This window comes from Sturnus vulgaris, chromosome 32 (genome assembly GCF_052056855.1).
Source record: "Sturnus vulgaris isolate bStuVul1 chromosome 32, bStuVul1.hap1, whole genome shotgun sequence".
NCBI lineage: Eukaryota > Metazoa > Chordata > Aves > Passeriformes > Sturnidae > Sturnus > Sturnus vulgaris.
In genome coordinates, this window is record NC_142274.1 from 210,085 (window position 1) to 220,958 (window position 10,874).

A 10,874-nucleotide genomic window follows, 5' to 3' on the forward strand; every position below is an offset into this window, starting at 1 on the left:
ACCCCAGCGGATTTTGGGGTGTCCTGGGGGGGCTTTGAGGGGTTCCGGCACCCCCCAATTGGGGTAAAGATGTTTTTGAGGTCCCTCCCGAGGCGTTTTGGGGGATCCTGGCGCTTTCAAGACACCTGAATATTTTTAAACCCCCTCCCCCAAAAGGCGGCGGGGGGGGGGGATCCCCCAAAATGGGCTTGGGGAGGTTTCCAATCCCCGCCCCCATCCCCAAATTCACTTTTGGGGTCCCTCCTGGGTTTGGGGACCCCCTCCGTGTCCTCCAGGGCCACTCAGGAACCAGACCCTGTCCAGGCACTTTAATGAGTTTGGGGACCCCTGCCCAAAAAACCCCACAGGAGAGTTGGGGGTCCCGGGGGGGTTTTGGGGTCCCAGAGGGGTCTCAGGGGGTCCCTGGGTGGGTTTTGGGGTCCCTGGGAGGGCTTTGGGGTCTCGGGGGGGTTTTGGGGTCCCATGGGGTCTCAGGGGGCCCCTGGCCGGGTTTTGGGGTCCCAGGAGGGTCTCAGGGGGTCCCTGGGTGGGTTTTGGGGTCCCAGGGGGGTCTCAGGGGGCCCCTGGCCGGGTTTTGGGGTCCCGGGGGGTCTCAGGGGGTCCCGGGCGGGTTTTGGGATCTCGGGCGGGTTTTGGGGTCCCAGGGGGGTCTCAGGGGGTCCCTGGGTGGGTTTTGGGGTCCCAGGGGGGTCTCAGGGGGCCCCTGGCCGGGTTTTGGGGTCCCGGGGGGTCTCAGGGGGTCCCGGGCGGGTTTTGGGATCTCGGGCGGGTTTTGGGGTCCCAGGGGGGTCTCAGGGGGTCCCTGGGTGGGTTTTGGGGTCCCAGGGGGGTCTCAGGGGTCCCAGGGGGGGTCTCAGGGGATCCCTGGCCGAGTTTTGGGGTCTCAGGGGGTCCCTGGGTGGGTTTTGGGGTCCCGGGGCTCTCAGGGGGTCCCCGCGGCGCTGGGGGCGGGTTCGGGGGGTGGCACAGGGGGGGTCCCGCTGTCCCCGCTGTCCCCGCTGTCCTCGGAGTCGTCCCCGTCCCGCAGCATCCTCCGGACCGTGCGGGACAGGTTCATGGGGTCACACCTGGGGAGGGGGCGGGGAGGGGGGCAGTGAGACCCCCCAGCACCCCGGAAACCCCACAGAGACCCCACAGAGACCCCATAGAGACCCCATAGAGACCCCATAGAGACCCCATAAACCCCACAGAAACCCCATAAACCCCATAGAGACCCCCAATACCCAGAGACCCCATAGAGACCCCCAGTATCCCATAGATACCCCCAATACCCAGAAACCCCACAGAGACCCCATAGAGACCCCATAGAGACCCCATAAACCCCATAGAGACCCCACAGAGACCCCCAATATCCCAGAGACCCCATAGAGACCCCACAGAGACCCCTCAGAGACCCCATAGAGACCCCATAAACCCCATAGAGACCCCCAATACCCAGAGACCCCATAGAGACCCCACAGAGACCCCATAGAGACCCCATAGAGACCCTCAACATCCCAAAGAGACCCCCAGCACCCCATAAACCCCATAGAGACCTCCAATATCCCAGAGACCCCATAGAGACCCCATAGAGACCCCCAGCACCCCAGAAATCCCACAGAGACCCCCCAGCCCCCTACACACCCCACAGAACCCCTATACGGGTTCTATGGGATCTATAGGGGTTCCATAGGGTCCATAGGGTCCATAGGGATTCTATAGGGTCCATGGGGGTTCCATAGGGTCTATATGGGTTCTATGGGGTCTACAGGGGTTCCATAGGGTCTATAGAGGTTCCATAGGGTTTTTATGGGTTTTATGGGTTCTATATGGGTTCTATGGGATCCATAAGGGTTCCATAGGGTCTGTAAGGGTTCTATAGGGTTTTTATAGGTTTTATGGGTTCTATATGGGTTCTATGGGATCCATAGGGATTCCATAGGGTCTATAGGGGTTCCATAGGGTCCATAGGGATTCCATAGGATCCATAGGGATTCCATAGGGTCCATAGGGGTTCTATGGGATCCATAGGGGTTCTATGGGATCCATAAGGGTTCCATAGGGTCCAAAGGGTCTATATGGGTTCCATAGGATCCATAGGGGTTCCATAGGGTCTATGGGGGTTCCATAGGGTTCATAGGGATTCCATAGGGTCTGTAGGGGTTCCATAGGATCTATAGGGGCTCCATAGGGTCCATGGGGTCCGTCCCCACCTGAGGCGTGCCCTGAGCACGGCCACGTGTCTCGCGGTGGCCGCGGCCCCGTCCCCGATGTCCTCGAGCTCCTGGCGCAGGTGGTGGCCCCGGGCCAGCGCTTGGGCCGTGCCCGCGGCCACCGCGGCCACCTGGTCAGCCACGAGCCGGCCCGCGGCCTCGCTGGCACGGGCCTGAGGGGACAGTGGGGACATCGGGGACATTGGGGGACATTGGGGACATTGGGGACATTGGGGGACTGGGGACATTTGGGGACATTTTGGGGACATTGGGGACATTGGGGGATTGGGGACATTGAGGACATTTTGGGGACATTGGGGACATTGGGGGGATAGGGGATATTGGGGGGCATTGGGGACATTGGGGACATCGGGGGATTGGGGACATTTTGGGGACATTGGGGGATTGGGGGAATTGGGGACATTTTGGGGACTGGGGACATTGGGAACATTGGGGGGATAGGGGATATTGGGGACATTTTGGGGACATTGGAGGACATTGGGGACATTTGGGGACATTGGGGACATTGGGGAAAGCGGGGACATCGGTCCCAGGTGACACAGGGACGGTGCCATCGGGCACTGGGACATGGGGACGTGGGGGCACAGGGAGGACACGTGGGGACGAGGGCTCTGTAGGGTGACAGGAGGTGACAACAGGTGAGAACAGTGACAGCAGTGACAACAGGTGAGAACAGGTGAGAACAGTGACAGCAGTGACAGCAGGTGAGAACAGTGACAGCAGTGACAACAGTGGCAGCAGGTGACAGGAGATGACAGTAGGTGGCAGCAGCGACACCAGGTGACACCAGGTGACACCAGGTGACACCCGGTGACAGCAGGTGACAGCAGTGACAGCAGGTGACAGCAGTGACAGCAGTGACAGCAGTGACCCCGGCGCTGTCCCCACCTGCAGCCGGTAGCGCTCCCCCAGCAGCCGCTGCTCCTCGGCCTCGGCCACCACGAGCCGCAGGCGCCGGGCGGTGACACGAGCGGCCCGGGACAGCGCCAGCCGCGCCCTGCGGGGACACCTGGGTCACCTGTGTGTCACCTGTGTGTCACCTGTGTGTCACCTGGGTCATCTGTGTCACCTGGGTCATTCCTGGGTCACCTGGGTCATTCCTGGGTCATTCCTGGGTCACCTGTGTGTCACCTGTGTGTCACCTGTGTGTGACCTGTGTCATCTGTGTCATCTGTGTCACCTGGGTCATTCCTGGGTCACCTGGGTCACCTGTGTGTCACCTGTGTGTCACCTGGGTCATTCCTGGGTCATTCCTGGGTCACCTGTGTGTCACCTGTGTGTCACCTGGGTCATTCCTGGGTCACCTGTGTCACCTGGGTCATCTGTGTCACCTGTGTGTGACCTGTGTCATCTGTGTCATCTGTGTCACCTGGGTCATTCCTGGGTCACCTGGGTCACCTGTGTGTCACCTGTGTGTGACCTGTGTCATCTGTGTCATCTGTGTCACCTGGGTCATTCCTGGGTCACCAGGGTCACCTGTGTGTCACCTGGGTCACCTGGGTCATTCCTGGGTCACCTGGGTCACCTGTGTGTCACCTGTGTGTGACCTGTGTCATCTGTGTCATCTGTGTCACCTGGGTCATTCCTGGGTCACCAGGGTCACCTGTGTGTCACCTGGGTCACCTGGGTCATTCCTGGGTCACCTGGGTCATCTGTGTCACCTGAGTCACCTGGGTCATTCCTGGGTCACCCCTTGTCAGCCGTGTCACCCTGGGCCACCCAAAACCACTCTGGGCCACCCTGGCACCCCCATGGACCACCCTGAGACCACCTTGGGCCACCCTGGGACCCCCCTGGGACCACCTGGGCCATGCTGGGACCTCCCTGTGACCACCTGGGACCACCAAGGACCCCCCTGGGGCCACCTGGGAACACCTGGGACCCCACTATGCCCCCCTGGGACCACCAAGGACCCCCCTGGGGCCACCTGGGACCACCTGGGACCCCACTGTGCCCCTCTGGGACCCCCCTAGGACCATCTGGGGACCACCCTGGGACCACTTCGGACCACCTGGGACCCCCCCTGTGACCACCTGTCGTCCCCCCCGTGTCCCACCCCCCCCCCCCCGGTTCTGACCCCGCCTCTCTCCGCAGCAGCTCCTGCAGGTGAGCGCAGCGGGCGCGCAGGGCGGGCTCGGGGGGCGCGGGGGGGTCCCGGGGGTCCCGGGGGTGCCGGAGCCGCTCCCGCAGCCGCAGCTGCTCCTGCGCCAGCCGGGCCAGCGCCACCTGCGCGTCCTGAGCCCGCGAGCCCGCGGCCACCAGCGCCCGCCGCAGCTCCTCCACCTGCGGGGAACGGCGGGTCAGGGGACAGGTGGGGCCGGGGCACCCACAGGTGAGTCCATGGCACCCACAGGTGGGGCCGGGGCACCCGCGGGTGGGTCCATGGCACCCACAGGTGAGTCCATGGCACCTACAGCACCCACAGGTGGGTCCATGGCACTCACACCTGTCCCCGTGTCGCCACAGGTGTCCCCCCCCCGTGTCCTCCCATGTCCCCACAAGTATCCCCACCTATCCCAGCCGCTGGCTCAGGTGTCCCCGCCGTGTCCCCACCGTGTCCCCACAGGTGTCCCGGTGTCCCCACAGGTGTCCCCACCTGTCCCAGCCGCCGGCTCAAGTGTCCCCCCCGTGTCCCCCTCGTGTCCTCCCCGTGTCCCCCCATGTCCCCCCCGTTTCCCCACAGGTGTCCCGGTGTCCCCACAGGTGTCCCCACCTGTCCCAGCCGCTGGCTCAGGTGCTCCCGCAGGTTCCGGTTGTGCTCCCGCAGCTCCTCCAGCGCCGCCTGCAGCGCCCCGGGGTCCCCAGCGGGGGCGCTATAGGGGACACGGGGACATATGGGGGCTATAGGGGACATTGGGACTATTGGGGACACGCGGGCAGGGAGGGGGCGTGGCCGCGCTCACCTGGCCCGGGGGGCGGGGCCAACCTTCGCAGCCACCTGGTCCCGCTCCTGCTCTGCCCGGCGCCGGGAATGCTGGGCAGCCTGCACGGCCTGGGGGCGGGGCCAGCATGGACACACCCACCGAGACACGCCCACCGATCGGACACACCCCCATAACCACACCCACTGATAGGGCACGCCCCAGAGCCACGCCCACTGATCGTACACACCCCCGAGCCACGCCCGCAGGCAGGGATACACCCACCCCATAGCCACGCCCACCGCCTGCTGTAGCCCCGCCCGTTATTCCATAGCCACGCCCCATTTGCAATAGCCCCGCCCACTGGTCATTAGCCCCACACCATTTGCACCAACTCCACCCATTGGTCCTTAGCCCCGCCCCTCGCCTTAGCCCCGCCCACCTGGCGCAGCCGCTCCAGCTCCGCCCCCCGGGCCTGGCACTGAGACTCCGCCTCCTGGGCCCGGAGCTCCGCCCCCGCCTTGGCTGCACGAGCGGCCTCCAGCTCCGCCCACAGCAGCTGCCCCGCCTCCTGGGGGGCGGGGTCAGTGACGGGTCACGCCCACAAAGCGAGCACCGCCCGCAACCCCAGACCACGCCCCCTTTAGCCCCACCATGGCCACACCCCCACCCTGACCCCACCCATGGCAGAGGCTCCACCCCCTCAGGCCCCTCCCCATTATGGCCCCACCCCCCGGAAAGCTCTGCCCCTATGCCCCGCCTCCTTGGCAGGCCACACCCCCATAGCTCCACCCCTTCCCCACCTATCAGAGGCTCCGCCCCCATAGGTCACACCCCCTATAGCCCCACCCCGTCCGATGCTCCGCCCCCTCACCCCCAGGCCCCGCCCACCTGCTGCAGCCGCAGCCTCTCCTTGGCCCGGTCCAGGGCCCGACAGGCTCCGCCCACCCGGGCCTGGGCCCCGCCCACCGCGATCTCCAGCGCCCGCAGGGCCCCGCCCTCCATCAGGCTCCGCCCACGTTCGGCCGCCAGGCTCCGCCCCAGCGCCGCCACCTGATTGGGCAAGGGGGGGGTGATTGACAGCTCCAGGCCCCGCCCCTCGGTGAATGACAGCTCCAACGCTCCGCCCCCACAGTGATTGATTGCACTAAGCCCCGCCCACTTGGGTGATTGACAGCCGCATTCCCCGCCCCCAGGTGATTGACAGCCAAAAACTGATTGATTACCCCCAAGCCCCGCCCACTTGGGTGATTGACAGCCTCATGCCCCACCCCCTTCCCAGAGAGGGGTGGGGCCAAGCTGTGATTGACAGGTTCTGGCCACGCCCACCTGGTTGCTGAGGTCACGCAGCTCCTCCTCCAGGTCCCGGCGGTGCTGGGCCTGTGGGGGGGGGGGGGGGCGGAATTTTTTGGGGGACCCCAAAAAATCCGGGAGGGTTCGGAGCAGCCCCAAAATCTGAGGGGTCCCAGGTGGAGAGGAACCCCCAAAAGCTGGGGTGTCCCAAAATTTGGGGGTTCCCAAATTCCCGGAGGGTCCCGGGGGGTCTGAGGCACCCCAAATGTCCTGGGGGGGGTCCCAGGAATTCCGGGACTCCCAAAATTCGGAGGGTCCCAAATTCACGGGGAGTCCCAAAGATTTTTGGGGGCCCAGAAGTCTGAGGTGGGGGGGGGTCCCAGAGGTCCGAGGAACCCCCCAAAATCTGTCCAGGAGGTTCCCGAGAATCTGGGGGGCCTCGAATCTTCGAGGGGATCCCAAAATCTGGGGGGTCCCCCAGTTCGAGGGGTCCGGGAAGTTCTCTGGGGGTCCCAAAATCCAGGAGGGGTTGAGGGGCTTGGGGTGCCCCAGGTGTCTCCAGGGCTTTGGAGAGTCCCAGATTTTGGGGGTCCCCAGGTCTTTGGGGGGGGGTCCCAGGAGTTCGGGGGGGCTGGGGGGGTGGGGGGGGGGTTCCCCAAAATCTGGGGAGTCCCCGAAATCCGGGGGTTCCCAGGGGTCCAGAGGGACGAGGATGTTCCCAGGAATCCGGGGACCCCCTCGGAGAGATTGGGAATAACGGGGGGGGGGGAACGATTGGGGGGGGGGGGTTGGAGAAATTTGGGGGGGTTCGGGGGGAGCTGGGGGGGATGGGGGATGTGTCGGTTCCCACGGGTGGGGGAAGGGAGGGGCTCCGGGCCATTGTGTCGCTGTCGCTGTCGCTGTCCCCGCCCCGTGTCCCAATTCCAGCCCGGGGGCTGGCGGGGGGCCAGGGGGGCCGCCGAGGGGGCGCCGGGGGTCTCCAGCCAAAAGGAGGAGGGGGGGAGGTCGAGAGCCCCCAAAATTTGGGACTCCCAACTTCCCCACCCCCTGGGACCCCCTCAGTTGGGGGTCGAGGCTTCCCCGAGTCCCCCCAGCATCACCTGAGTCCCCTCCCCCACCCCATCACCATGTCCCACCCCCTCACCTGGAGGTCCCCCCCTCACCTGGGGATCCCCCCACTCACCTGAGGATCCCCCCCCACTCACCTGAGGATCCCCCCCACTCACCTGAGGATCCCCCCCCTCACCTGAGGACCCCCCCACTCACCTGAGGATCCCCCCCCACTCACCTGAGGATCACCCCCCACTCACCTGGGGATCCCCCCACTCACCTGTGCCAGCCGGGGGGGGCTGCATCGCCCCCTGTCCCCCGTGTCCATCATGGCGCAGACTGGGGGGGCTCTGGAGCAGCAGAGACCCTGGAGAGACCCCTCCCCTAAAATCGCATCAGCCCCGGGCTGGGACCCCCCGACAGCTCCGGGTCCCTTTTTTTTTGGGGGGGGGGGAGAGGGGGTTGGGATCCCCTGCCCACCCCGGGGTGAATTTTGGGGTCCCTTCCCACCCTGGGTGGATTTTGGGGTCTCTGCCATCTTGGGGTGGATTTTGGGGTCCCTTCCCACCCTGGGTGGATTTTGGGGTCTCTGCCATCTTGGGGTGGATTTTGGGGTCCCTTCCCACCCTGGGGAGGATTTGGATCCTCTGCCCGTCCTGGGGGCGGTTTGGGGTCCCCTGCTCACCCCCTGGGGGCATTTTGGGTTCTCTGCCCGTCCTGAGGGGGGCTTTGGGTTCTCTGACCACCCTGGGTGAATTTTGGGGTCCCTGCCCACCTTGAGGTGAATTTTGGGTTCTCTGCTCACCCCGGGGGGGGGTTGGGGTCCCTGCCCACCCTGAGGGGGTTTTGGGATCCCCTGCCCACCTTGGGGTGAATTTTGGATCCTCTTCCCACCCCGGGGGGGTTTTGGGATCCCCTGCCCACCCCGGGGTGAATTTTGGATCCCCTGCCCACCCTGGGTGAATTTTGGATTCTCATCCCACCCTGGTTGGATTTTGGGGTCCCCTGCCCACTTTGGGGTGAATTTTGGATCCTCTTCCCACCTTGAGGTGAATTTTGAGATCCCCTGCCCACCTTGAGGTGAATTTTGGATTCTCTGCTCACCCCGGGGGGGTTTTGGGATCCCCTGCCCACCTTGGGCTGAATTTTGGGTTCCGTGCTCACCCTGTGGAAGATTTGGATTCTCTTCCCACCCTGGGTGCATTTTGGGGTCCCTGCCCACCCCGGGGTGTCCCGAACCCCGCGTCCCTCACCTGTGGCAGCCGATCCCGCGGTCCCGGTGCCGATCCCGCGGTGCCGGTGCCGATCCCGCGGTCCCGGTGCCGATCCCGCGGTCCCGGTCCCGGTGCCGGTGCCACCCCCGCCGCTGGCACCGGAGCAGCCGCGCGTCCCTTGCCCCGGGCTGCACCCACGGGGAGGGGACAGAGCCCGGCCCCTTGTCCGGGCGGGTCCCTCCGGGCTCCGAGCGCCGCCGTCACCCCCGCCCTGCCCCGAGGCTTTCGGGGAACCTCCCCAGGGCACCCCGAGGCTCGGGTGGCACCGATGTGGTCGCCCAGGGGACACAGCGGAATGCGGGTGGCGCCCCCGCCCCAGGGCATCCCGGAATTTGGGTGGCATCACCTGTTGGGGACAGGTGACAGAGGGGACGGCAGAGTTCAGGTGTCGCTGTCTCAACCAGGGGTCCCAGGGCACCCCAAAATTTGGGTATCACCCTTTCCTGAGGAGTACAGGTGTCCCAGGGAACCCAAAATTTGGGTGTCATCCCCACCTGAGGGGCAAAGGTATCCCAGGGCACCCCAAAATTTGGGTGCCACCCCCACCTGAGGAGCAGAAATGTCACGGGACACCCCAAAATTTGGGTGTCACCCCCACCTGAGGGGCACAGGTATCCCAGGACACCCCAAATTTGGGTGCCACCCCCACCTGAGGAGCAGAAATGTCATGGGACACCCCAAAATTTGGGTGTCACCCCTTCCAGAAGGCACAGGTGTCCCAGGGAACCCAAAAATTTGGGTGTCACCCCTTCGAGAAGGGCAAAAATGTCAAGGGCACCCCAAAATTTGGGTGTCACCCCTTCCTGAGGGGGCACAGGTGTTTCAGGACGCCCCAAAATTTAGGTGTCATCCTTTCTTGAGGGGCACAGGTGTCCCAGGGAACCCAAAAATTTGGGTGTCACCCCCACCTGAGGAACACAGGTGTCCAGGGCACCCCAAAATTTGGGTGTCACCCCCACCCGAGGGGATGCAGGTTTTGGGGAACCAACCCAGGGCACCCCGAAAATTCGGGAGCCACCCAAGGGAGGAATGCTGGGCTGGTGATGCCACCCGTGACGTCACCTGCGATGGGGGCGGGGCATGGCGCCAGCGGTGACGTCACGGCGCTGGGTGTGGCGTCACGGCACTTTGGTGATGTCACACGTCACGTGACCGAACCCTTGTGTGGGTCGGGGGGGGCAGGGGCTGCTCCCCCCCTTTATGGTGGGGAGGGGGCTCTGGGTCTCTCTCTGTGGTGGGGAGGGGGCTCTGGGTCTCTATTTTGGGGAGGGGGCTCTGGGTCTCTCTATGGTGGGAGGGGGCTCTGGGTCTCTATGGTGGGGAGGGGGCTCTGGGTCTCTATTTTGGGGAGGGGGCTCTGGGTCTCTCTATGGTGGGAGGGGGCTCTGGGTCTCTATTTTGGGGAGGGGGCTCTGGGTCTCTCTATGGTGGGAGGGGGCTCTGGGTCTCTCTATGGTGGGGAGGGGGCTCTAGGTCTCTATTTTGGGGAGGGGGCTCTGGGTCTCTCTCTATGGTGGGGAGGGGGCTCTGGGTCTCTCTATGGTGGGGAGGGGGCTCTGGGTCTCTCTATGGTGGGAGGGGGCTCTGGGTCTCTCTATGGTGGGGAGGGGGCTCTAGGTCTCTATTTTGGGGAGGGGGCTCTGGGTCTCTCTCTATGGTGGGGAGGGGGCTCTGGGTCTCTCTATGGTGGGGAGGGGGCTCTGGTCTCTCTATGGTGGGAGGGGGCTCTGGGTCTCTCTATGGTGGGGAGGGGGCTCTAGGTCTCTATTTTGGGGAGGGGGCTCTGGGTCTCTCTATGGTGGAGAGGGGGCTCTGGGTCTCTATTTTGGGGAGGGGGCTCTGGGTCTCTCTATGGTGGGGAGGGGGCTCTGGGTCTCTCTATGGTGGGAGGGGGCTCTGGGTCTCTATTTTGGGGAGGGGGCTCTGGGTCTCTATGGTGGGGAGGGGGCTCTGGGTCTCTATTTTGGGGAGGGGGCTCTGGGTCTCTCTATGGTGGGAGGGGGCTCTGGGTCTCTATGGTGGGGAGGGGCTCTGGGTCTCTATTTTGGGGAGGGGGCTCTGGGTCTCTCTATGGTGGGAGGGGGCTCTGGGTCTCTATTTTGGGGAGGGGGCTCTGGGTCTCTATGGTGGGGAGGGGGCTCTGGGTCTCTCTATGGTGGGGAGGGGGCTCTGGGTCTCTATGG

At 64.8% G+C, this 10,874-nt stretch overlaps 1 protein-coding gene across 1 annotated transcript; it reads right to left on the reverse strand.

Annotated features, from left to right (window-relative positions):
- Positions 1-883: 883 nt before the first annotated feature.
- Positions 884-7,748, reverse strand: LOC148220678 (uncharacterized). Its single transcript, XM_088154821.1, has 10 exons — positions 7,698-7,748; positions 6,404-6,454; positions 5,966-6,127; positions 5,517-5,645; positions 5,117-5,205; positions 4,927-5,026; positions 4,291-4,496; positions 3,102-3,210; positions 2,193-2,365; positions 884-1,067 (listed from the first exon to the last, which is right to left on the reverse strand). Exons 1-10 carry the CDS (start codon positions 7,746-7,748, stop codon positions 923-925), a joined length of 1,215 nt encoding a protein of 404 aa, XP_088010947.1. The 3' UTR covers positions 884-922.
- Between the last annotated feature and the right edge of the window lie 3,126 nt (positions 7,749-10,874).

What these genes read in the sequence shown, in the direction of transcription:
- LOC148220678 (XM_088154821.1), bottom strand. Translation starts at nt 7,748, where the DNA reads ATGATGGACACGGGGGACAGGGGGCGATGCAGCCCCCCCCGGCTGGCA. An exon ending in TGAGCCAGCGGCTGGGACAG is followed by an intron (nt 4,497 to 4,926) that starts GTGGGGACACCT and finishes CGTTCCCCGCAG; the next exon opens with GTGGAGGAGCTGCGGCGGGC. An exon ending in GGGAGCGCTACCGGCTGCAG is followed by an intron (nt 2,366 to 3,101) that starts GTGGGGACAGCG and finishes CTGTCCCCTCAG; the next exon opens with GCCCGTGCCAGCGAGGCCGC.